This window comes from Oncorhynchus gorbuscha, linkage group LG12 (assembly GCF_021184085.1).
Source record: "Oncorhynchus gorbuscha isolate QuinsamMale2020 ecotype Even-year linkage group LG12, OgorEven_v1.0, whole genome shotgun sequence".
Taxonomy (NCBI): Eukaryota; Metazoa; Chordata; class Actinopteri; order Salmoniformes; family Salmonidae; genus Oncorhynchus; species Oncorhynchus gorbuscha.
The window spans coordinates 26,011,008-26,038,531 of record NC_060184.1 but is presented as its reverse complement, the minus strand read 5'-3'; the positions used below and the strand labels follow the sequence as shown (position 1 = coordinate 26,038,531).

At 45.8% G+C, this 27,524-nt stretch overlaps 1 protein-coding gene across 1 annotated transcript in view; it reads left to right on the top strand.

Annotated features, from left to right (window-relative positions):
* Positions 1 to 27,524, top strand: part of galnt14 (UDP-N-acetyl-alpha-D-galactosamine:polypeptide N-acetylgalactosaminyltransferase 14 (GalNAc-T14)) — a 138,472-nt gene that overhangs the window by 20,497 nt on the left and 90,451 nt on the right. Inside the window, exon 2 of the mRNA XM_046291634.1 lies at positions 2,791 to 2,960. Coding sequence (XP_046147590.1) covers positions 2,791 to 2,960 — 170 coding nt within the window. The remainder of the gene's footprint in view (positions 1 to 2,790; positions 2,961 to 27,524) is intronic.

The window sequence follows — 27,524 nt, the reverse complement described above, 5'->3', positions numbered from 1 at the left end:
GGGTTCATCTCATTACCTGGCTGTGAGTCACAGGAGGCTGTGCAATTATTACTGCATAGCTTTGATACTGGAGCTATACGGATGTGCACCTCCTATCGTACCACCAAGACTATATAGACAGACTATGAAGAGATTCCCCCTGTTATAGTTTTCCTTTAGTTATCTCTGTTAGGTAAGAAGGGTTGCGGTGGAGTTCAGGGGTGTAGAAATAGGACTGACATACACAAACATACATACCAGACACAGGGAGGAGTAGAGGGGTTGAGGGGGGGGGCTAGGATCCCATTACAGCTCCCTCTGTCATCCACAACTCATTAGGACACACATCTCTGTCTGAGGAGGGAGCCAGGCGAGCCCGCTAACTGCTGGAGGTTGAAATGTTGCGCTGCTCTGTCTCACTTGTTCCCTCCTTCCCTCACTCCCTCCCTCCCTCCCTCTCTCCCTCCACCAAGGCATCACATCCAATTAGGCTGCAGTATCCTCCACATGAAACCTGGCTCTCTGGTGGCTGAGCTGCCTGCCTCGCTTCTGCCTCAACAACAGAGGAGAGGCAAAGGCAGGATGATGAGTGCACCAAAGACAGGGGTATTTGTGGAGGCCTTGCCTTGCCTGGCAGCCCGGGGGAATTCCAATCTTGAGGCTCACCCGGTTCTTTCTTGAGAAATGGATCCTTGGTCGGCTGCTAGGGACTGTTGGAATTTGCTCAAGCCGCTGAACTTTGTTGTGACAGATCGATTTGCAGGCAGATTGTCTGTGTTGTCTGTGTTGTCCAATTAGAATTGAATGCTGTTTGCTGCCTGGGCCAATAAAACACAACCACTTTGCCCAGATTGGTGGGTGGCATCATGGGGTGAGATTGATACTGCTGGAGATGACAAAGTGAATAGGTGAGCACCAGTTCAGCATTCCCTCTGTGGATTAAGCTGTCGGCAGTATGCTAACGAGGGAATTGACCCACCACACGGACGGACAGATAGCCGGCTTTAAAGACCCTAACGACTCATTACTGTCCTCCTAATGTGGGTAGGATGCCCCACTTATCTCCCAACTTGTTTACCCTAGTCTTTCCCCGGTTCTCTCTCCTGCTCTCCTTTGTTTCCTCCCTTTCTCTTTCCTGTTCTCTCCCCTCTCTTCTCAGTCTCTTCTCACAGTCACAGGGCCAGCAGTGTCCTCTGGGAATAATGGGCTTGGCCAGTTACGACAGAGGAACTGATGTGAGCTGCCCCCCTATGGCTCTGTGGTCATTGCCAAGTGCCCTTGTGCTTGTATCGCCTCATTTAGGTTCGAACCCCATCACCTTCTATCTACTGCATCGTCTCCTCAATGGCTTTGTCTCGTGAAATGATCCTTCTTACGAGCAAGCAATAAATAGCATCACCATTTCATCACCTGTGTATGAAATTAATACTGCCCTTCCCATTGTGATTTAAATGGAAGCAGTCATGTCAGGGAAAGTAATGGGATCTTTAGTTGTTTTGTAGTGTTCAATAAGATAATGCTGCGTTTTGACGTTATTACATGATTCTTTCTGGAGGTCATTTATTTAATGTCTGTTTGTGTAATGGGAAGAGGCATTGAGACGGCTGGCTAGGCGTCATAACGATGGTGCCGGGAGACAAGTCTGGTAAATATAATGAATCCACAGGACCTTGAGAATATTCTCCGTTCCAGGTGTATAGGCCACAAACAAAAGCACCATGAAATAAAAGATGGAATTCTGGAATGGCTCCCTCAGGCTACCTGCATCTCCCCTGAGTTTTGCCTGAGGACTCTAGGCTATGTCATTCTGCTTAAAATGATTACATTGAATTTGCTGCGTTTTGTATGCAAAACAGAGAGCCAACTCCTTGCCACGACCTCCAGCAGGTTCTTCCTGAAGGTGGATTAAGTTTCTGGTGCATTGATGCAAAAAGCCCTTGGCCAGGGAACATATTAGTAGGCTTTATTATTCTCTCAATGACCAACAATTACCCCTGTGCTGCATTGCATGGAAATCAGATTTAATCACTCAGCATCAGCAGGCAGTGATTCATGAGCCTTGTAATCCTTCAGTCACAACGTCGGCTGCCTTTTGTTACCCCAGGCCATGGGGAACATGACAGCTTCACCCAGAGCCCTCCCCTGCTGCCTGCCTGCCTCTACTCTGGGCTTGCAGTAGGATAAGTGTTTGTGTGTTTGCGTGCGTGCGTGTGTTTATGAGCCTGTGCTGGGGATTTTTCAGTAGACTCCATTCAAACTGTAATCAGGAGAAACTAGCAACCTGCTAGCTTGCTAATCACCAGCATCATCCAGGCTGAGTGGAACATATACCTCTGTCTACATTCAGTCCTAATGGCTGGAGCTGCTGAATCTGGCACATCTGCAACAAAAAAAAGAAATTGATAACAGGAAATATGAGGCTCCGGTTTATGGGTGATTTCAAGCTGCTGCTGCTTCACTAAATAGGCTGGTTTTATTAGACTATAATTGATACGCCCTCCAGATTCTGCACCAGCAAATGCGGAGGTGCATCGTCTGCCTGTTTGTCTCCATGGTTGTCGAATTGTCGTCGTTATGTTGAGGAGTTATTGCGAGGATGAGGACTTGCCAAAATGCTGCCATCAATTGTTATATTTATGACCGTGTAGACTTATTATCATAACAAGCCAAAAACCTGCACATGAGCTTACAGCACAACTTCCACAGTTGGAAACTGGGGTGTTATTGCATGTTTGAAAGTGAATTCTACCCCAGCAAGTTGTTGAGTTTCTACAGTGTTTGTGTGATGAGTTGAATGTTTTTATGTTTCAGATCTCGGAGGCAGAATGGGACGACCTCCTGGAAGAGTTTGAAGAGAAGAACTACCTTAACGCCAGGCGATGGAAACCAGGACAGGACCCTTACAAACTGTATGCCTTCAACCAAAGAGAGAGTGAGAGGATACCCAGCGACAGAGTTCTCAGAGACACACGACATTACAGGTAACCTACACAGCACAGTACACTTACATAGCCCATTGATGTGTGTATGTGTTCATGTACATGCATGTGTGTGTTTAAGTATGCAAGAAGGCATTTGCGAGGATGAATAATATCTGTCTAAATAGCCCATATTATGCCAGATCACTAGCTGTGACAGGACTGCATGTATCTACTTCTGTGTAAGCTAACGATGGCTTGTTTCCCCACGTTGTGACTCTGCTCCTCCTGGGGAGGAGGACATGGTTTTTAGCAGATGAGAGGTAGTTGACGTGTCAGAGGGAAGGCTGTGTAGTGGCAGCTACAAGCTGCATAGAAAGAGATAATTGCCACATGCGCTGTAGCAGTTTGTGTGAAAACACAAACTACTTCATTGCTCCCATAACATTGCCTTCATTTGTATGCTTCCAATAAGACTAAGGCCTTTAGTCTTAAAGTGGATATTATTCAAATCCTCACTGCACTGCTGATGTCTCAAATACCATTAACCAACTAATCCTACATGAATCCATCAAAGAAAGCCTCTGCTTTTACACTGATTTCCACCAGAATGAAAAGAACACAGAGTATGCTACCAGGGCCAGCCCGCTCATAAAGCAGGATTAGGTGGCCGCCTGTGGCAGCAGATTGACGAGGGCGGCATTATCTGAGCTAAACTGACCAACACGCACCTCCAACAACCCATAAAACCTCACATAATTCTGCCCAAAAACAATGTCAATTTCTCTCAACCAATGGCATATGGGCTTTATAGGTGAGCGCTTATGACGGTGAAAAGTAGTGCCCACTTTGTCATAGGCCTGGGACACAAAATACTTATCTTGTCCATTCCCAGGGCGCCTCTCCAGGGTGCTGTTGGAGAGACTCATCACTGTGGCGCTCCACCAACATTTTGTCAAAAAAAGATGATCTAACATAAATCATGTAACAGATATAGGATATTGTAGAAAGAGGGTGGCCTTTTCTATAGCCTACAGGCTGCAGATAAAATGTTTGACAATGTAATGAGACCTTTTACATCATGCAGGTTTCTCAGGTCAAATAGCCTAACCTAAATTGCGCCCAATCAAAGTAAAATGTGCTGACATGTTAACAAACAACAGGACAGGTCAGAGTAAAATGTGCTGACATGTTAACAAACAACAGGACAGGTCGAAGTAAAATGTGCTGAGATGTTAACAAACAACGGGACAGGTCAGAGTAAATGTGCTGACATGTTAACAAACAACAGGACAGGTCAGAGTAAATGTGCTGACATGTTAACAAACAACAGGACAGGTCAGAGTAAAATGTGCTGACATGTTAACAAACAACAGGACAGGTCAGAGTAAAATGTGCTGACATGTTAACAAACAACAGGACAGGTCAGAGTAAAATGTGCTGACATGTTAACAAACAACAGGACAGGTCAGAGTAAAATGTGCTGACATGTTAACAAACAACAGGACAGGTCAAAGTAAAATGTGCTGACATGTTAACAAACAACAGGACAGGTCGAAGTAAAATGTGCTGACATGTTAACAAACAACAGGACAGGTCAGAGTAAAATGTGCTGACATGTTAACAAACAACAGGACAGGTCGAAGTAAAATGTGCTGACATGTTAACAAACAACAGGACAGGTCGAAGTAAAATGTGCTGACATGTTAACAAACAACAGGACAGGTCGAAGTAAAATGTGCTGAGATGTTAACAAACAACGGGTCAGGTCAGAGTAAATGTGCTGACATGTTAACAAACAACAGGACAGGTCAGAGTAAAATGTGCTGACATGTTAACAAACAACAGGACAGGTCAAAATAAAATGGACAATATGGAACGGACAATCAGGTTACTCACAACTACTGTCCCCTAGTTTCATCCCATGGGGTAAAATATCATGATCAGTAGTTTCAAGTTTATATCCGTACATTTATTATAAGCAGTTTTGAGGTCTTCACTATTATTATACGATGTAGAAAATAGTAAAAAATAAATACAAGTCCTGGAATGAGTAGATGTGTCCAAACTTTTGACTGGTACTGTACGTATTTTCAACTTTCATTCAGACATGAAAATGAACCTGATTTCAACGTCCAGAAAATACTGTAAGTATTCAGAACCTAAATTAAACCTAACTTCAACGTCTACAAAATACGTATTTAGGGCGGCAGAACGGCCAGGACCGCCCTGCATGCTACTATAAGTGGAAAACCCACAGATATCAAACACCCTGTTTGCAAATATCATAGGATGATTTTTGACCATACAGTATAAACACAGACTTGGCAACAACCTACTCACTGATGTGATGTTTTCATTAATGAAACCAGTTTAACATTATGCTGACACAGCATACCCTCTAAATATTTAACTTACATACTAAAACCCTTAGGAGGCGAGAAAATCATGTTACTTTACACAGACTAATCTGCTGGCATGAAATGTTCATTTTTAGAGCACAATGCTATTTCAACCTAATTTGACAGTGATGTTAAGCTTCTTTTCCAGTGTGTTTTTAGGAGTATTTAGGACCATGTGTGTGTGCCCGTGTGTATAACTAGCAATTGTTTCCAATGCCTACAGTACAGTGTATGACCCTGCTGTGTGTAGAGATCTCAGGCTCAGTATGGTTCTGGCTCTAGGCCCACTCAGTTCTTCTTAACTTTGGTAGACAGTTAAGGACACTGACGCGCCTCTCAGCCATACTCCCATCTCCCACGGTTTCTCCCATCCACCCTGGACTGAAGGGTGAGAATCGAAGGACCTCTATTGATTTTCAGTATGAGCGGTGCGTTGGTCTCCAGCACTCAGGAGCCGTCTGCTTGTTAGCCTCAGCAGCAAACGCTGCTTATTTTATCCATCTGAACTGCTCAGACCAAACCAAGGAGAAAGAGAGATGTTTGTCTTCATCACAAACATTATAGTGTAATGTTAGACGTTTTAATTTCATTTTAGATTTTTTTGCCCTTCATTATAAACTCAGCAAAAAAAGAAACGTCCCTTTTTCAGAACCCTGTCTTTCAAGGATAATTCATAAAAATCCAAATAACTTCACAGTTCTTCATTGTAAAGGGTTAAACACTGTTTCCCATGCTTGTTCAATGAACCATAAACAATTAGTGAACATGCCCCCGTGGAACGGTCGTTAAGACACTAACAGCTTAAAGACGGTAGGCAATTAAGGTCACAGTTATGAAAACTTAGGACGCTATAGAGGCCTTTCTACTGACTCTAGAAAACATAAAAAAGAAAGATTCCCAGGATCCCTGGTCATTTGCGTGAACTTACCTTAGGCATGCTGCAAGGAGGTGTGGTTCTACAGCTGCATTGCTTGCTGTTTGGGGTTTTAGGTTGGGTTTCTGTACAGCACTTTGAGATATCAGCTGATGTACGAAGGGCTATATAAATACATTTGCTTTGATTTGATTTTGATTTGATTAGGACTGCAGATGTGGCCAGGGCAATAAATTGCAATGTCCATACTGTGAGACGCTTAAGACAGCACTACAGGGAGACAGGATGGACAGCTGATCGTCCTCACAGTGGCAGACCATGTGTAATAACACCTGCACAGGATCGATACATCCGAACATCACACCTGCGGAACAGATACAGGATGGCAACAACAACAGCCAGAGTTACACCAGGAACGCACAATCCCTCCATCAGTGCTCAGACTGTCCGCAATAGGCTGAGAGAGGCTGGACTGAGTGCTTGTAGGCCTATTGTAAGGCAGGGCCTCACCACAACGTCACCTCTATTGTAAGATTAGGGCATCACCACAACGTCACCTCTGGGCACAAACCCACCGTCGCTGGACCAGACAGGACTGGCAAAAAGTGCTCTTCACTGACGAGTCACGGTTTGGTCTCATCAGGGGTGATCGCGGATTCGCGTTTATCGTTGAAGGAATGAGCATTACACCAAGGCCTGTACCCCGGAGCGGGATCGATTTAGAAGTGGAGGGTCCATCATGGTCTGGGGCGGTGTGTCACAGCATCATCGGACTGAGCTTGCTGTTATTGCAGGTAATCTCAAAGCTGTTCGTTACAGGGAAGACATCCTCCTCCCTCATGTAGCACCCTTCCTGCAGGCTCATCCTGACAACGGACCTGTTGGATAGGAGGGTGAGGGCTAGGGCCATTTCCCCCAGAAATGTCCAGGTACTTGTGGATGCCATGGTGGAAGAGTGGGGTAACATTGCCAGCAAGAACTGGCAAATCTGGTGCAGTCCATGAGGAGGAGATGCACTGCAGTACTTAATGCAGCTGGTGGCCACACCACATACTGACTGTTACTTTTGATTTGGACCACCCCCCTTTGTTCAGGGACACATTATTCAATTTCTGTTAGTCCAATGTCTGTGTAACTTGTTCAGGTTATGTCTCAGTTGTTGAATCTTGTTATCTTCACACAAATATTTACACATGTTAAGTTTGCTGAGTTTGTTAAGTTGCTAAACGCAGTTGACAGTGAGAGGACGATTTGTTTCATCCCAAAATTTGAGATCAACATCTGTCCAGTGAATTCCACAAACCGTATTGCATGTAACAAACAGTTATATGACTATCAACATGGTCAAGCAAGTTAATGTTTACGATATTTTCGGACCACTAAACAACTATTGATTTAGAACCATGGAGAGTTACCGCAAGTCGCAAAGAAAACAGGAGCTGCCTCCACTATTCCAGTACCATTCAACTTCAACATTTCAACATTGTAACGGTGACGCTGGGAGTCAGAAAGCAGGTGATGGTGGTGAGTTTAATAATAATAATGAACATAGAGCGATACAAAACAAGAGCATGTCTGGACAGAAACAATACTGCCTGAACAGTGATGCTAGGGAGGGCTAGATGAAGGGCGAGTAATATGGGAAGTGATGGAGTCCAGGTGGCCTCATGATGGGGCGCAGGTGTGCATAATGAGGGTTGCCAGGTGTGCGTAATGAGGGTTACCAGGTGTGCGTAATGATGGTTTGCCAGGACTGGTGGTTAGTAAACCGGCGACATCGAACGCCGGAGCAGAGGAGCTGGAGTAACATGACAAACATAATCAAATCATCTATGCTTAGTCTAATTGTCATGCAGGTGAAAGAGGACCCAAAAGCGACTTGGCGAAAACAGAGTCTTTAATCCAGTAAAGTAAATACAATCAAAAAACACAACTTTCACTCGAAATGACGAGGACAAACTGGAGACTCGATCTTGAACAGCAGGTGAACAGCAGGTTGCCTCGGGAAGGCACTTGAACCAAACAGACTCAGACACCTGCTCACCACGCAGCATCTGAGGAAAACACGACACGACAGGGCGATACACAAACACAGCACGGTGAATTCTAGACAAGGAACCGACAGGGCAGAAACGAATAACAAGGAGAGAAATAGGGACTCTAATCAGGGAAAAGGATCGGGAACAGGTGTGGGAAGACTAAATGATTGATTAGGGGAATAGGAACAGCTGGGAGCAGGAACGGAACGATAGAGAGAAGAGAGAGCGGGAGAGTGAGAGAGGGAGGGGGAGAGAGAGGGATAGAAAGAGGGAAAGAACCTAATAAGACCAGCAGAGGGAAACGAATAGAAGGAGAAGAACAGGGACAAGGCATGATAATCAATGACAAAACATGACAGTACCCCCCACTCACCGAGCGCCTCCTGGCGCACTCGAGGAGGAATCCTGGCGGCAACGGAGGAAATCATCAATGAGTGAACGGTCCAGCACGTCCCGAGACGGAACCCAACTCCTCTCCTCAGGACCGTAACCCTCCCAATCCACTAAGTATTGGTGACCCCGTCCCCGAGAACGCATGTCCATGATCTTATGTACCTTGTAAATAGGTGCGCTCTCGACAAGGACGGGAGGGGGGAGGGAAGACGAACGGGAGTGCGAAGAAAGGGCTTGACACAGGAGACATGGAAGACAGGATGGACGCGACGAAGATGTCGCGGAAGAAGCAGTCGCACAGCGACAGGATTGACGACCTGGGAGACACGGAACGGACCAATGAACCGCGGAGTCAACTTACGAGAAGCTGTCGTAAGAGGAAGGTTGCGAGTGGAAAGCCACACTCTCTGGCCGCAACAATACCTTGGACTCTTAATCCTGCGTTTATTGGCGGCTCTCACAGTCTGTGCCCTGTAACGGCAAAGTGCAGACCTCACCCTCCTCCAGGTGCGCTCACAACGTTGGACAAACGCTTGAGCGGAGGGAACGCTGGACTCGGCAAGCTGGGATGAGAACAGAGGAGGCTGGTAACCCAGACTACTCTGAAACGGAGATAACCCGGTAGCAGACGAAGGAAGCGAATTGTGAGCGTATTCTGCCCAGGGGAGCTGTTCTGCCCAAGACGCAGGGTTTCTGAAAGAAAGGCTGCGTAGTATGCGACCAATCGTCTGATTGGCCCTCTCTGCTTGACCGTTAGACTGGGGATGAAACCCGGAAGAGAGACTGACGGACGCACCAATCAAACGACAGAACTCCCTCCAAAACTGTGACGTGAATTGCGGGCCTCTGTCTGAAACGGCGTCTAACGGGAGGCCATGAATTCTGAATACATTCTCGATAATGATTTGTGCCGTCTCCTTAGCGGAAGGAAGTTTAGCGAGGGGAATGAAATGTGCCGCCTTAGAGAACCTATCGACAACCGTAAGAATCACAGTCTTCCCCGCAGACAAAGGCAGACCGGTAATGAAGTCTAGGGCGATGTGAGACCATGGTCGAGAAGGAATGGGGAGCGGTCTGAGACGACCGGCAGGAGGAGAGTTACCCGACTTAGTCTGCGCGCAGTCCGAACAAGCAGCCACGAAACGGCGCGTGTCACGCTCCTGAGTCGGCCACCAAAAGCGCTGGCGAATAGACGCAAGAGTGCCTCGAACACCGGGATGACCAGCTAACTTGGCAGAGTGAGCCCACTGAAGAACAGCCAGACGAGTGGAAACAGGAACGAAAAGGAGGTTACTAGGACAAGCGCGGCGACGCAGTGTGCGTGAGTGCTTGCTTAACCTGTCTTTCAATTCCCCAGACTGTTAACCCGACAACACGCCCATAAGGAAGAATCCCCTCGGGATCAGTAGAAGCCACAGAAGAACTAAACAGACGGGATAAGGCATCAGGCTTGGTGTTCTTGCTACCCGGACGGTAAGAAATCACAAACTCGAAACGAGCGAAAAACAACGCCCAACGAGCTTGACGGGCATTAAGTCGTTTGGCAGAACGGATGTACTCAAGGTTCTTATGGTCTGTCCAAACGACAAAAGGAACGGTCGCCCCCTCCAACCACTGTCGCCATTCGCCTAGGGCTAAGCGGATGGCGAGCAGTTCACGGTTACCCACATCATAGTTGCGCTCAGATGGCGACAGGCGATGAGAAAAATAAGCGCAAGGATGAACCTTATCGTCAGACTGGAAGCGCTGGGATAGAATGGCTCCCACGCCTACCTCTGAAGCGTCAACCTCGACAATGAATTGTCTAGTGACGTCAGGAGTAACGAGGATAGGAGCGGACGTAAAACGTTCTTTTAGAAGATCAAAAGCTCCCTGGGCGGAACCGGACCACTTAAAACACGTCTTGACAGAAGTAAGAGCTGTGAGAGGGCAGCAACTTGACCGAAATTACGAATGAAACGCCGATAGAAATTAGCGAAACCTAAAAAGCGCTGCAACTCGACACGTGACCTTGGAACGGGCCAATCACTGACAGCTTGGACCTTAGCGGAATCCATCTGAATGCCTTCAGCGGAAATAACGGAACCGAGAAAAGTAACGGAGGAGACATGAAAAGAGCACTTCTCAGCCTTTACGTAGAGACAATTCTCTAAAAGGCGCTGTAGAACACGTCGAACGTGCTGAACATGAATCTCGAGTGACGGAGAAAAATCAGGATATCGTCAAGATAGACAAAAACAAAGATGTTCAGCATGTCTCTCAGAACATCATTAACTAATGCCTGAAAAACAGCTGGCGCATTGGCGAGACCAAACGGCAGAACCCGGTACTCAAAATGCCCTAACGGAGTGTTAAACGCCGTTTTCCACTCGTCCCCCTCTCTGATGCGCACGAGATGGTAAGCGTTACGAAGGTCCAACTTAGTAAAGCACCTGGCTCCCTGCAGAATCTCGAAGGCTGATGACATAAGGGGAAGCGGATAACGATTCTTAACCGTTATGTCATTCAGCCCTCGATAATCCACGCAGGGGCGCAGAGTACCGTCCTTCTTCTTAACAAAAAGAACCCCGCCCGGCCGGAGAGGAAGAAGGCACTATGGTACCGGCGTCAAGAGACACAGACAAATAATCCTCGAGAGCCTTACGTTCGGGAGCCGACAGAGAGTATAGTCTACCCCGAGGAGGAGTGGTCCCCGGAAGGAGATCAATACTACAATCATACGACCGGTGAGGAGGAAGGGAGTTGGCTCGGGACCGACTGAAGACCGTGCGCAGATCATGATATTCCTCCGGCACTCCTGTCAAATCGCCAGGTTCCTCCTGAGAAGTAGGGACAGAAGAAACGGGAGGGATGGCAGACATTAAACACTTCACATGACAAGAAACGTTCCAGGATAGGATAGAATTACTAGACCAATTAATAGAAGGATTATGACATACTAGCCAGGGATGACCCAAAACAACAGGTGTAAACGGTGAACGAAAAATCAAAAAAGAAATAGTCTCACTGTGGTTACCAGATACTGTGAGGGTTAAAGGTAGTGTCTCAAATCTGATACTGGGAAGATGACTACCATCTAAGGCGAACATGGGCGTAGGCTTCTCTAACTCTCTGAAAGGAATGTCATGTTTCCGAACCCATGCTTCGTCCATGAAACAACCCTCAGCCCCAGAGTCTATCAAGGCACTACATGTAGCACCCGAACCGGTCCAGCGTAGATGGACCGACAAAGTAGTACAGGATTTTGATGGAGAGACTTGAGTAGTTGCGCTCACCTGTAGCCCTCCGCTTACAGATGAGCTCTGGCTTTTACTGGACATGAATTAACAAAATGTCCAGCAACTCCGCAATAGAGGCACAGGCGGTTGGTGATCCTCCGTTCCCTCTCCTTAGTCGAGATGCGAATCCCTCCCAGCTGCATGGGCTCAGTCTCTGAGCCAGAGGAGGGAGATGGTTGCGATGCGGAGCAGGGAAACACCGTTGATGCGAGCTCTCTTCCACGAGCCCGGTGACGAAGATCTACCCGTCGTTCTATGCGGATGGCGAGAGCAATCAAAGAGTCCACATCTGAAGGAACCTCCCGGGAGAGAATCTCATCCTTAACCACTGCGTGGAGTCCCTCCAGAAAACGAGCGAGCAGCGCCGGCTCGTTCCACTCACTAGAGGCAGCAAGAGTGCGAAACTCAATAGAATAATCCGTTATGGACCGTTCACCTTGGCATAGGGAAGCCAGGGCCCTAGAAGCCTCCCTACCAAAAACTGAACGGTCAAAAACCCGAATCATCTCCTCTTTAAAGTTCTGGTACTTGTTAGAGCAATCAGCCCTTGCCTCCCAGATAGCTGTGCCCCATTCTCGAGCCCGGCCAGTAAGGAGTGAAATGACGTAAGCAACCCGAGCTCTCTCTCTAGAGTATGTGTTGGGTTGGAGAGAGAACACAATCTCACACTGCGTGAGAAAGGAGCGGCACTCAGTGGGCTGCCCGGAGTAGCAAGGTGGGTTATTAACCCTAGGTTCTGGAGGCTCGGCAGGCCAGGAAGTAACAGGTGGCACGAGACGAAGACTCTGGAACTGTCCAGAGAGGTCGGAAACCTGAGCGGCCAGGTTCTCCACGGCATGGCGAGCAGCAGACAATTCCTGCTCGTGTCTGCCGAGCATGGCTCCTTGGATCTCGACGGCAGTGTAACGAGCATCTGAAGTCGCTGGGTCCATTCCTTGGTCGGTTCCTTCTGTCATGCAGGTGAAAGAGGACCCAAAAGCGACTTGGCGAAAACAGAGTCTTTAATCCAGTAAAGTAAATACAATCAAAAAACACAACTTTCACTCGAAATGACGAGGACAAACTGGAGACTCGATCTTGAACAGCAGGTGAACAGCAGGTTGCCTCGGGAAGGCACTTGAACCAAACAGACTCAGACACCTGCTCACCACGCAGCATCTGAGGAAAACACGACACGACAGGGCGATACACAAACACAGCACGGTGAATTCTAGACAAGGAACCGACAGGGCAGAAACGAATAACAAGGAGAGAAATAGGGACTCTAATCAGGGAAAAGGATCGGGAACAGGTGTGGGAAGACTAAATGATTGATTAGGGGAATAGGAACAGCTGGGAGCAGGAACGGAACGATAGAGAGAAGAGAGAGCGGGAGAGTGAGAGAGGGAGGGGGAGAGAGAGGGATAGAAAGAGGGAAAGAACCTAATAAGACCAGCAGAGGGAAACGAATAGAAGGAGAAGAACAGGGACAAGGCATGATAATCAATGACAAAACATGACACTAATACAGTGACAACTAAAGTATACCAAAAACAATTTAGTTCAATCAATGTAGGCTAAATATGACTTGGCTGTCCATGGATCTGATATCTTTGTGTGTGTGTGTGTGTCTCGCACGGACGTCGTGTAAGTAGAAAAATCATGTTGACTCACCCTACTTGTAGAGAAACGTCAAAGCCATCTTAATTTCTTTCAAGTTGACGAACCTGTCTATGACTCTGTCATACAGCAAACACTTGTATTTTTTGTTGTCCTAGGCTACCTGGTTGAAATGCTTGCTCGCTAGCCTAACTTCCTTCTACATCTAGCTACATATTGAACTTCCATCGTCTCAGGCCAGGGGCACAACAATGTACGAACTAATGGTTGGATCAGAATCACTGTTATAATCATTGGCCAGTATGGAGAATTAAGTAAAACCACAAGTCCAAATCCCCATCTCCATCCTTGGCTAATTTAGGAAAGAGTCAATTTTAGCTAGCTAGGACAACAACACAACGAGATGCAACAATTCAAGTTTTTCTGTCACTGACGTAGGCTCTCAATGGGATTTGATATGAGTAACACCAAAATCCAAGCTGGTGTAACAGTATAATTTTGAACCGTCCCCTCGCCCATACCCGGGCACGAACCAGGGACCTTCTGCACACAACGACAACAGTCACCCTCGAAGCATCGTTACCCATGGCTACCACGTGGAGAGACATAGGGATGTTTTTTTGCTCGCTCGTATGCTTTTTCCTGTGAGATACATTTATCCTCTTGCGAATTGAAGGAAAATGACGAAACACAGAGAGAAGAAATATCAATTATTTTTATTTTTTACATTGAGGATACGTGAGGATAAATGGAAAAGCTTTCCACAGAAACAGTTATTTGCATTTCGTGATCTACAAACATGTACTTTGAGCACAAATCTAACCACAATGATCCAGTTTGAAAAGACAAATTACACTTTAAAGCTTTTCTCCAGGTATGTCACTGGAGCTTTTTGAATGGAGGTTGGTTGTTGCTTTTGAGCTTAGGATAGAAAGCCCTTCCTTCCTGTGTCATTGATCAGGTCAGTCATAGGGAGCCTCAGGCTTGTCCACACATTGACCTGGCTTCAACCTGTCTGTCAGCCATCGTATCGCTCCATCGCTTACAAGACAACCACTTGTCTCACTCCCTCTCGCTTCTTTCAGGTCCCTCTGCGGAGAGAGGAGGAAATGTGTGTGCGCTTGCGCGCGCGCGCGCGTGTGTGTGTGTGTGTGTGTGTGTGTGTGTGTGTGTGTGTGTGTGTGTGTGTGTGTGTGTGTGTGTGTGTGTGTGTGTGTGTGTGTGTGTGTGTGTGTGTGTGTGTGTGTGTGTGTGTGTGTGTGTGTGTGTGTGTGTGTGTGTGTGTGTGTGTGTGTGTGTGTGTGTGTGTGTGTGTGTGTGTGTGTGTGTGTGTGTGTGTGTGTGTGTGTGTGTGTGTGTGTGTGTGTGTGTGTGTGTGTGTGTGTGTGTGTGTGTGCGCGGTAGAAATGAGTCAGGTATTGATTGCTCCTCTGTATTTGGCTGACACCAGATCTATGGTCAGCCGGTCACCGGGACCTTTGCCAGTACACAAGCAGCCTCGCCACCTTCTGGGACACACATCATAAACAGTTTAAAAAACTGGGACTGGCATCTAGCCTTTGTTTAGGGATTCATATTTACTCTAAAACAGAAACCTCAGCCGCATTATGCCGTTTCAGCAGGTCTGAAAATACTGTAATTTCTCACGATGTCTGCCACGTCTCATTTCACTGTAATATTTATGTTGAATTGATGCCAGTGAATATTCACCACTGTCATTCCTCCCTGCAGACAGACACTAACCCATTGTATTGTGTTACGAGCTGCCTGCCTGCCTTCAACCCAGAGTGACGTTCCTAGGGCAAAGCCTTTCATAGCAGTCACCACACCTAGAGCCTTTCTTCCTGGTAGCTAGGCTGCTTTGAGAGTGGGAGGAAACGTTGCTGTCACATTTGGTATGTTGTGCAGGGTGGCTCAGTGCGGGCGGTGGTGTAGGAAGGCAGCTGTGCTTAGGGAGGAAGTTTGCTCTCCATATTTCCCCACAGACTCCCCTCCCTCAGCCTGTCAGTCAGCCATCGATCTCCATTGCAGCGCGGTGCTTTAGTAATTACACAGAAAACACAGTGCAGAAAATAAGTTAATTGCTCTCTCTGCTACCACCTGGGTTGTTGTTGTAGCTCGGTCTAAATATGTACTGAAAATATAGCAGTCTTTACTGACTCACTTATGGCCGGCCTGTTTATACCTGAACAGCTCAATGTTGACTCTAAAAATAAACTACCATCATCTATATACAATAATGTCCTCCACCCTCCAGCTCTTGTTGTGTGTAGAGTCTGCAATCCACTGTACCTAAATCCAACATGAATCATTCAACTCCTGTCAGTCTCCTAGTAAAACATTGTTGCAGCTCACACAGCTCCACAGGCTTGACTAAGATGCCAGGGAGGCTATTGAACAGGGTGAGTTCTCTTCTAAGAAGGGGAATTCTTCACCTTGACTAAGATGCCAGGGGGCTGTATTGAATATTGAAATATAATACAATGCTGGCTACCAAAATGTATTTTCTTTACATAGACATTACACAATCTTTACCTCTGCTGTTGCACTAGTACAAACAACAACTCTACCATTCCTTAACTGGAGCTAGTTTAACCAGGACCTGTGATCATGTGGCTGGGACTAGGGTTCAGCCATGGTCTGTTTAGTCCCAGCCAGTGACCCGTGACTCAGGTTACAGAGTGGCTGAGCAGAATGCCCTCTTTTTCCCTCTCCAGCATCCTGCTGCACCATACACCCCCTGCACTATGGTGGACTTCGGACTGCACTCTGCATAGAGAAAGAAAGAAATGAGAGAGTGAGAGAGAGCAGGAGAGAGCGAGGGAGAGGGGGGCAGAGAGACAAAGACAGAGACAGGCACAGAGAGATGGATCAGTGTTTCCCACTTCATGGCAGTCTCATCAAAGACTAAAGTGAAAGAGAGCGGGGCCCCTGATTAACGCCAGCAGGGCCCCCTGGCTGCTTTCTCCGGTCCTGTGATGTGAAAGAGAGGAAATTGGGCTGTCAGAAGCCTGAGAGGTCTGGTATTATCCTCCAGGGCCGTTTCACTGTCGTGTCCCCTCTCTTTTGTCTCTCTTTTTTAATCTTATTTCTTGTCCTGCTGCCTTAATGAAATAATTCATGCAAATGGTGTGGGCTAATAGAGCCGAGTGGAGGGCAGATGAAAGACGAGGAGGAGGCTGATCAGCCGGGCCAGGCGTATGGGCATTTTAGGTGAGTGCTAATGCTGTACTATGATAAGCAGTGCCAACTATGTTAAAGGCAGGGGTGCAAAATATTTCACTTGTCCATTCCCATGCAGTCAAAGTGAAATGGCAATATGGAATGGAAAATCAGGCTACTCATAACTGCAGTCCAGGAGGGGCTCCCGAGTGGCGCAGTGGTCTACGGGCACTGAATCTCAGTGCTAGGGGCATCACTACAGACCCTGGTTCGATTCTAGGCTGTATCACAACCGGCCGTGATTGGGAATCCCATAGGGCAGTGCACAATTGGCCCAGCGTTGTTCGGGTTTGGGTTTGGCCGGGTTAGGCCGTCATTGTACATAAAAATGTGTTCTTGACTGGTAAAAACAAAACAAAGGAGTTTCACCCCATGGGCTAAATTGTCATTATCAGTAGTGTCAAGGTTCTATCATTTTCGATGAGCTGATCATAGTGAAAAAGAAAATATTTCTGTATTTCCCACTGTAAACACATTGATTCTCATTGCAAATAGGCTCAGGTAAATTGGCCCAGCGTTGTTCGGGTTTGGGTTTGGCCGGGTTAGGCCGTCATTGTACATAAGGGAAGGATATTCAGAGCTTAAATAGCCAAATTGATTAGTCACAGGAATCAGGACTAGTAAAGCCAATGCAACTGCCTATTTTACAAACGGTAGGCCACATGGATGGGCATTCACAAGATTCCATTGGGGAACAATACTGTAAACTACACCCCAGTAAGCAGGGACTGACACCGATGTCTTTTGGACATCTTTTTCTTGTCCTGTGTGGACCAGCCGTCTTTTTTTGTGGTGTTTTACAAACGTTAGGCCTATCACATAGACGGGCAATCATAAAATTCCATTTCGGGCCAACACTGTAGGCTACACCTCAGTAAGCACGTCTGTCCGGACGTCATTTTTTGGTATAGTCCGCACCGGCCTCGATTTTCACGTCATAGATTTTTGGTCCAGTCTGATAAAACACACAGGTGCAAAATCAAGGTGACTTACAAAGAGGAGGAGGACCAAGAGCATGAGAGGGAGTGTGGTGATGTAATGTCCACAACTGAAGAATCATTTTTGGAATCTGCAAAGACGCACATCTCGAAAGTATGGTGGTGTACTTACTATGTGCAAATGCTAAATGAAAGGAAAGAGGTAGATCGCTAAGTAAGTGTGTCAGGAAAGTAGAAAAGCATTTATAAACAAAAATCTGATCACTTAAAAGTCTCGGCCCAATAGGCCTGGCATATTGCAACTTTCAAGAAGCTTTCCGTTTTGATTGGGTTATTTTGCCTAAAAACCTTCAGGCCTTCCTATAGAAGAAATAAACTCATGCATCCCTGTCCAGCCTGGCAAGAGTGTCCGAAAGGGTTTTAGCATCTCCAGTGGCTCTGCAGGCATGGAGAGGATATTCTCCACAGCTGGCCTGCTCTCCAGGAACCATCACATGAGCCTGAAGCAGCAGACTCTGGCCAAACTGATATTTCTAAACATGAATTCAAAGACTGAGCCTAATAAGGCATTTTTTATTAAATTTGTAATTCTATTCTAAGTAAGTCACAGCCGACAGTATATGTGCAATTTATAGACTATAATGATTTAATACAACGTGATGTTGATTAAATGCTGATTGCTTAATGTCCCTGACTCCCTACCAAGCCTAGTATGTTGCACAAGCAAATGTTTCACAATGTATTTCTTTGTAAGCTATAGCCTTGAAATAATAGAAATAATATAGCCTAAATAATTCATTTACGTTCCTTCTTAGGCTCCCTGTCTGTGTCCTGACCTATTTAGTGTTTATATGCTGTTTAATATGACATGTGGCCTATTTGAAATGAGGAGCGTTTCTCACATTCACCTTTTCATGTTTATTATAATCATTTTCATTTCAATATAGTTTGGTTTCAATACTTCAAAACGAAATGGTAGAATCAAATAGTCACCAAAATGTGGTTAAATTGTGATTTTAATGAATAGAGAAAATTTGAAGCTGCAGTTGTTTTTCCTGTGAGTGAGAAGCGGTTTTTAGAGGAGCGGTTGGAAGGAGCGGTTGGATTTAAATCCCGTTCAACCCCGCTCACCTACTCTGTTCCAAAAATAGGTGATGTATGTTCAACTTTCATGAAAATGATTTCGACTTCTAGAAAATACGTATTTTCAACGTCCGTTCACAATCACATATCCTGAGAAATAATCTCTCTCTCTCTCTCTCTCTCTCTCTCTCTCTCTCTCTCTCTCCCCCTCTCCCTCTCCCTCTCAGGATTTTGGTTCACATTGCTGTCTCTGGACTGTTGTTGTTGTTCTAGGGAGCAGCCAGGCATACGCAATCAACGCCAGCTTCAACTCTTCGATTGAATTATCTCAAAAATGGGAAAAACAAAGGAGTCCTCTATTACACACGTAATAGTCAGCGCCTTATTTTTAGCTGTGGGACTAATGGCATTTTCACGGTGTAACAGAAATCTCTTCCTCAGTTCTTGTCTTGTACACAGAGATGGAGAGTTTGTAGGTTCTGTCTGTGTCAGTCATGTCTGTTTCACCCCGTCTCACCTTGGTGTTCTATTTCAGCTCACTCCTCCTCGGCATGTCTCCACTGACAGCTACTTTCTCAGGTGCCTCGGTTGCAGAGAGGGATTGTCCTTGGCTGGATGATTGACATAAAATACCACAGTGAACTTCTGATAAGATCTGGTCTCTCAGTCTGGGTTCAAATCAGCTGGTTAGCAGACCCCTCTCTCTGGGCTAGTCACAGCTGAATAATCCTGTGTGTGTGTGTGTGTGTGTGTGTGTGTGTGTGTGTGTGTGTGTGTGTGTGTGTGTGTGTGTGTGTGTGTGTGTGTGTGTGTGTGTGTGTGTGTGTGTGTGTGTGTGTGTGTGTGTGTGTGTGTGTGTGTGTGTGTGTGTGTGGCTGGCGGTGCATATTTATAGGTCTGTAAGAATGTTCTACACTTCCTGATTGTGGTCTGAGTTGCTTAATAGGACTGGTGGTATCTCATAAGACTGATCCAGTGCCCTCTGACATCATAAGGAGAAACTGTTAAAGTGCCAGTGGGGTCTATCAGGTTACTGCTAATGTATGTTGTCATGCACCTAATATAGACCCCCTGCTATGAGTGCTGTAGCTATGCCAGCTTTGGCCTCTTCGGGCTTTCATTACCTGATTAACAGTATTTCCTTACTCTCAGAAAGGGACCGATCTGAAGTACATTAAAGGAAGCCAGTTTCAACACCTGAAAATGTTTTTTAGTGTAGACCTATTTAGACCTACTTCTTTTTTATCAACATGATATGAGTGCCGGTTTTCCAAGTCAATACCCCTACAGTGACATGTAGGACAAATTGAATGATGTTAGTTTGAGAATAATAACAACCAACATCTCTTACCTTGTTCACCTCTTCATAGACACTATCACATCCACCAGGTAACACTGTTTTCTTCCTGCTACACACTCTCCTTGTTCCGCCCAGATGCTCTCTACTCACCCATCTGCTCCTGTAGAAACCTCCTTCAAACCTCATTTCCTCCCGCTGCTGTCTGTGTATCAGGGTTATATTACCCTCTGCTTCCTCACCGGTAACCCATTCCCCAGCCTTGTCATGATGCGCTGGGCCTGGCCCTGTAGCGCAGGTGGGGAGGGTAGGGGAGGAAGAGGGAGGAAGAGAGAGAGAGAGAGAGGAGCAGTAAAGTACCTAGTAAGCTCTGTGGTAGCCCTGTATAGAGCTGTCATTGTGACCAGCGGGGGATAGAGATGACAGACAGACTAGTACTGTGGGTGTGTTTGGGCCACTGATTACCATTGTCGGATAGAAGACCTCATGGCTACACCATAGTATTTTTCTCTTACTCTCTGGATGGCTCTGTGGTTTTGGTTTAGTTGCTTTTTCTTGTTTTGACCCTTTTCTGTGCTTCCTTTCAGTGGCTGTTGCAGGCTTCTACAGACGATATCTTTTACCCCCTGCACCTATATGTTCTCTGTGTTAAAGTGCATCGATGTGTCCCGTGACTGTCAGTGTCCCCCTCCCTCGTTTCACCAGGAATGGCTTCTGAACCACCCGTACATTCCCGGATTAGTGGAATCTGATCATACACTTGAACACTTAACATTATAGGATTGCCCTCTCTTGCTGTAGCGTGTGCCTTTAATTTGCTATAATGTGTTTTTTTGTCTGAGGTGAGCTAGAGAGAAGGTGTGGGTGTAGAGTCTAGACTCTCTAAGGCTACAGAAAAAGCCTTTAACAGTTAGCTGCCCACAGCTGTCTGCATTGAACAAAAGGCCATCAAAGTGTACATAAAGGTATAGATTTTGTTTCACTTAAACTGAAATGGCTGCAATTAAATGAAGATATTCTTCAAGCCATACTTACAGTATGTACATATACCACAAACATGTATATTTTTCATTAAACGAGCTGCTTCAAGAAGTTGAGTGTTGGAGGCTCATTGTCACATATTTTACACTCAGAAACAAGGTTTCATCTGCTTGAGTGTGTCACGGCCATTAAATGAAGAGGACCAAGGTGCAGCGTGGTGAGCGTACATATTCTTTTATTTAGAAAAGACGCCGAACAAAACAAACACTACAGAACAAACCGTGAAGCTAAAGGCTATGTGCCAAAAACAAAGTGGAAAGTGGAAAAAATGGCTACCTAAGTATGGTTCTCAATCAGAGACAACGATAGACAGCTGTCCCTGATTGAGAACCCTACCCAGCCAAAACATAGAAATACAAATAATAGAATATAGAATACCCACCCCAACTCACACCCTGACCAAACCAAAATAGAGACATAAACAGGATCTCTAAGGTCAGGGCGTGACAGAGAATAACAGGGAAAACAGAGGCAAGGAAAATCCATGTCAGAGTCTCTGTGTGTGTGTGTGTGTGTGTGTGTGTGTGTGTGTGTGTGTGTGTGTGTGTGTGTGTGTGTGTGTGTGTGTGTGTGTATGTGTGTGTGTGCGTGTGTGTGCATGTGTGTGTGTGTGTGCGTGTGTGTGTGTTACGTAGTGCCCAGCACAATATTATTGTCTGTTTGATGTGAATCCTCACATATGATGTACAGTTGTCAGATATGAACAGCCTCTTTCAGGCCCATTTATTCTGTTTCCAGGAGGAGCCGTCTGAGAGGCATGTTGACAGGGGGATGTCAGATATCAGCATGTTCCTCCTATCCTTATCATCCCCTCCCGTTGCTCTGAGCGAGAGGTAGAGTAGAACAACCCCATTCTGCTGGGGACTACAGCCCAGCCCTGTTTGGAAGCTGGCTTTGATATAAAATGATCTGCTAGATTAAATTGCTGTGGAGAATATTGGTCGCCCCACGCTTGCATATCTAGGCCTGAGAAGTTGAAAACGAACTGGCCTGATTGATTATTTTAGTGCTGTGGGATTAACATTTTCTGAGGAGATAAAGAAATGTAAATGAACTTGGCTAATGTTGACTCTAACTCAGGAGGAAATGGAGGGATATTGTAGATGATTCCCCATGCTAAGATAAGAGGCCAAATGTGGAGCACCACTGGTACTGGCACTGCTCTCTGGAATGAAATCCCCCCAATGTCCAGCCAGGGCAGCCAGAGAAACCAATATATATTGAGACAGCAAAGGGGACTCAATGATATTGAGACTGCTGCAGTTTTACATGAACGCAGCATTTGCTTAATCCTTTCCCTGGCTGCATATAATCCAAATGTTTGAATATACTTAAAGCGTTGGCTTTGCATGAGAGATTTTTATGACATTGTCCGGAGATTACGAAGGTTAATTCCAAGCCATTCTGAAGTCTGCATAGAGATGAATGTGGAACGATGACAGAGCAGAGCTGGTGTCAAGGTGATAAATCCACAGAGATCATTGGCTGTGGGCTGTGGGCTGTGGGCAGGCCCATTCTTTAGGTGTCTTCAGGTCAGTGTGTGTGGCCATCTGAGTGGGACAGATAATGAGAAGGTGGACTCATCTGGGTGAGCTAGCAGAGCATTAAATCACATGTAAAATTAGACTCACACAAACATCTGTCGCTAGGCCTCCCGCTCCCTCACTCTCGCTTCCACCCGTCTCTCTCTTTCTCTCACTCCCCCATCTCTCTCTCTCTCTCACCCCCCCCCCTCTCTCTCTCTCTCTCTCTCTCTCTCTCTCTCTCTCTCTCTCTCTCTCTCTCTCTCTCTCTCTCACTCCAGCACCTCGTCTCTCTCTTGCTGTAATAGGTAAAGTACACACAGCTCACACATTAGGCAGAGTAGCTAGAATTTCAGAGAGATTCTATGCATACTTGAGAACTATTTCCCCAGGGCTATTAACTGATAAGCGCTCACTGGGTGCCTTGCTCTCCTCACTGCCATGTCACAGAATCAACAGGAGTGTTTGGTCCTCACTACGTTGGTACACCAACATGCCATGATATACAATACAGTACAACTTAATAAACATACGGTTTCTCTACACCAGTGCTTCTCAAACATTTTCTCCCATGGCCCACAGGACAAACACATGGCAGTAGCTACTGTACCCAGAGGACCCCCATTGGTCCACAGACCACAGGTTGGGAATCTCTGCTCTACACCATTAGACCAAAACTCCCTCCCCATTCTACTGTAGTTCAGATTTTATCCCCACAGCCACAGGCCCTGTAGTGATTACACTGACTCTACTGTACACCTCATTGAAATAGCTCTTAGAAAATTAACAATGTATGGATCTCAGTTACTGAATCATCAAGGAAGTAAGTATTGCATAAGGACGGATCTCACTCTCAACCCTGATTTCCAAAGTTCGTTGGATTGGAGAGAGCCATCATTCAGAGTTTTAGCTACTCAGATAATTGCAGTTTTGTCTTGCTCTAAATCTTTAGTGTCAGCACGGAAAGATTTTTCTCTCTCTTTCACTGATTGAAGCTCCTGGAAGGCTATTTGTGAGTGAAATTGTACCTTGAACCAATTATGTTGTAAGTTATGACTGGTCGACTTAATGGCATCCAAATGGCCTACACAGCTGTAGTGAAACTCTACATTTGTTAATCAATACAGAAACCGGGGCGCCTACAACCAATAGATGTCGTTAATGATAGGAAACCGTTACGCTGAGCTCTGGGGCCATTTTTAACGTTGTGAGGACGGCCGCAATGAAAAACCAAATTGATGTAATTTATTCAAGCGCACATATCAATTACAGGTCATGACATTTCCCAATATGTGGTTAAATGCAGGGCCATGCGGGCAGTCCTTGTAGCGATCTTCGTCTTCATCGGATGAAGAGTAGGAAGGATTGGACCAAAACGCAGTGTGGTAAGTGTCCATGATCATTTATTAACACCGAACACACAAAATAACAACATGAATGTAAGAAATGAAAAATCGCAACAGTCCTGAACGGTCAAAACAGGAAACAACTACCCACAAACACCAGGTGGGAAAAGGCTACCTAAGTATGGTTCTCAATCAGAGACAACGATAGACAGCTGCCTCTGATTGGGAACCATACCAGGCCAAACACATAGAAAAGAAAACATAGAATGCCCACCCCAACTCATCCCCGACCAAACCAAAATAGAGACATAAAAAAAGAACTAAGGTCAGGCCGTGACAGTCCTAGGGCATAGCCTCACAGGGGAGCAATCACAAATTTACTAGTGCAATATACTTTTCTTAATATTTATAACTCTAGACATGGTTAGCACATATTCCTAAGAGCACCATAAAAATATATATATATATTCTGTTACTGGAAACGGGAGAAGTTTGTTTTGAGGCTTCTCTATTTCTATTTCTATTACAGGATTTTCTTGTTCAATACTGATGAAATACATCAATGTAGGACAGATCAATGTAGGACAGATCAATGTAGGACAGATCAATGTAGGACAGAAGTTACTGTTTCATACAAAACCAATTATAAACAGTCACTGGCCATTCCACCACTACATCACAGCTTGTGTTTCTTATGCTAAACATGGCAGAAAGTAGTTCAGAAGATGGCAGATTTCCATGCAGATGTCTTCTACTTTAGATACCTGAACCTGCCATGCCCATCACTTCTGCCAGCGCTTTGAGATCTATTATTTTGAGCTGGACACTGAGCGGTCAGAGCGGGTTACATCAGGAAGGATGGCTCCTGTCTCTGTGTTCATCACTTCAACCTCTGGTGCCTCTTAGCTGAGCAATTAGTGCAATCAGAGCTCACTGGGGGGGAGAAATTAACTCTATAACAGACACAGACCCACCAATAGCATTAGCACTGGGGTCACAGTTACGGGCAAAGAGAAGTCGGTCTCTGGTGTTTGGAACAGCCTGTTCAATGTTTCAATGTTGATGAGGCAGTAATCCAAGAGGAGGCCATACTTTTAGATCATCATTCATCAACTGCTAGATTCATCTCAGGGGATATTATTGCTTCATTCCCCTTTCTGTCTGTCAAGGACATAGATAAATGAAGTCAAAGCAGGGGTGTCAAGCTCATTCCATGGAGGGCCTAGTGTCTGCAGGTTTTAGTTTTTTCCTTTCAATTAAACCCCAGAAACCCAAGTGTGAGGTGTTCCTTACTAATTAGTGACCTTAATTCATCAATCAAGTACAAGGGAGGAGAGAAAACCCACAGCCACTCTGCCCTCCGTGGAATGAGTTTGACACCTGTGTCAGAAAGCAAACCCACGTTGACACACTAAGTTAAGAGAACCTCATTTGACAATGAAACAGCTGTTGCTCATAGAATAAAGATGAACTTAGCTCACCTGAAACCTTGAGTGTGTCAGAACAGTAATATAACCCCTTCCCTCTTAGTAACCAACGTCGAGCAGTCCTGGTGAAGAGGCTGTCTTTTCTGGGGTGTTCTGCATTGGACAGCTGCTCCATAGGGACAAGAGCTACTTCAAATACCATCTGGCTAATCTTCTTCCCATGCATCAGCTGTCATACTCAACATCACCACTAGCATGTGCACCTACCATTACCCTTCATGAAACCACTGAGATATGTTCGGTCACAGTTTACATTGCACATTAAGCTCAGATCATGCTTGAACTGGAGTATTGTGCTTTCCTTACTCCGGCTTCTAAATGTTCCCGTTGTTCCTATGGGTATCATGTGACAGCAGTGGGCTGTCGTGATGAGAATGATGTGTGGATCAATGGCTGGGAGAGGGGCTAATGGGTCCATAGAGAGATGGTTGAACTGTTCTTAATAAGCCTGCCACATATCATGCCCTGGGCTCACTTTGACTTCACCTCTAATGTGTAAAAGAAATGGGGGCAGGTTTACTGAGCACACGGGTAGTGTTTGCACTTCTCTCCCAGACCTTGGATAGGTGCGGCAGGCTCCACAGCTGCTGTGTGTGTGTGTGTGTGTGTGTGTGTGTGTGTGTGTGTGTGTGTGTGTGTGTGTGTGTGTGTGTGTGTGTGTGTGTGTGTGTGTGTGTGTGTGTGTGTGTGTGTGTGTGTGTGTGTGTGTGTGTGTGTGTGTGTGTGTGTGAGTGTAATATCAGACCCAGGAGAGTAGGAGGGGTGGTCCTCAGGCTCAGTCCCACCGTGCCTCTCTAACTGCGGCCCACAGGCATCTGTCTCCAACTGGGAACTCCTCCAATGCAAATCAAAGCATTGATTCAGCCAGATGTTTAACTCAGATAGCACATAGCTGTCAGGACCCGTTTTTCAACAGGGCAATTATCTCCAATCACTGCTGTCCTTCGCCTACTCATCTAGCCGCCATTTCCATCCCTCTTACCGGATATTACAGGCATCACATTTGGTTATCAATAACGATTGCCAATGTGGAGGGATCTGTGGAGGGTGGCTGGAGGCTGGAGGAGAGAGGCCTGAGATTGGTGACAGGATCCAATTAAGGAACAGGCAGAGAGCGCTACGACTGGCTGCCCACTAAATCAGCACAGGCAATGAGACACCCCAAACTAAGAAGCAACTCTCAGAGAAACCTCAGTGTGATGGCTCTCTCTCACACACACACACACACACACACACACACACACACACACACACACACACACACACACACACACACACACACACACACACACACACACACACACACACACACACACACACACACACACACACACACACACACACACACACACACACACAAGCCACTGTAAAATACCTAAGGTTGAAAAACACCTGGGGAAATTCTTCAACAAACAACAACCGAGAGTAAATAGTCATGAGTGTTATTGTGAAGTGGTTGCTTGCCACGCAAAGATGTGCCAGAACCTTGACAATGCATTAAATGTTTAATGTTAGATATTTGATGTTAAAATATGCACCCGAGAGACATATTTTAAGTTCAAAGGATTCAAAACAAGCACATTGTGACACAAGCAGAGCAGGTTTGAGAGTCCTCTTTATATTTTTAATGAGAAAGCATAACCACCTGATCTCTGGTATGGTTTTGCATGCTGTATTAGAGGATTACTTTTTTAGTTGGAGGGCAGCTCCTGACAGTTAACGAAGTAGCAGTTGCCCTTAAACACAGATTTAGGATCAGCAAACCCTCCCAAACCCTAACCAAAAACATTACGGAGTAGAAGGGCAAAACTGACTAGATCAGTGGCTAGAGGCGAGTACACACTTCCCAATTGACCTTCAGTCATGTCAGTGGAAGTACCCATAATGCCTCAGTGTTCCCTGCAGCTGATTCTCATGTGGGAAACAAACTAGGAAAGCAACCTGCAGGCTGAACACAGCTCTCCACACCATCTCTTCCTGAGGGATACGATGAGATAACTCATGTTTAATGACAAGACTGGACAAACCAGCATCAGAGACGTGTGTATCAGTTCAAATGATACATGATCATTTCATTATTACTTCCTTAAATGTACTATACAGGC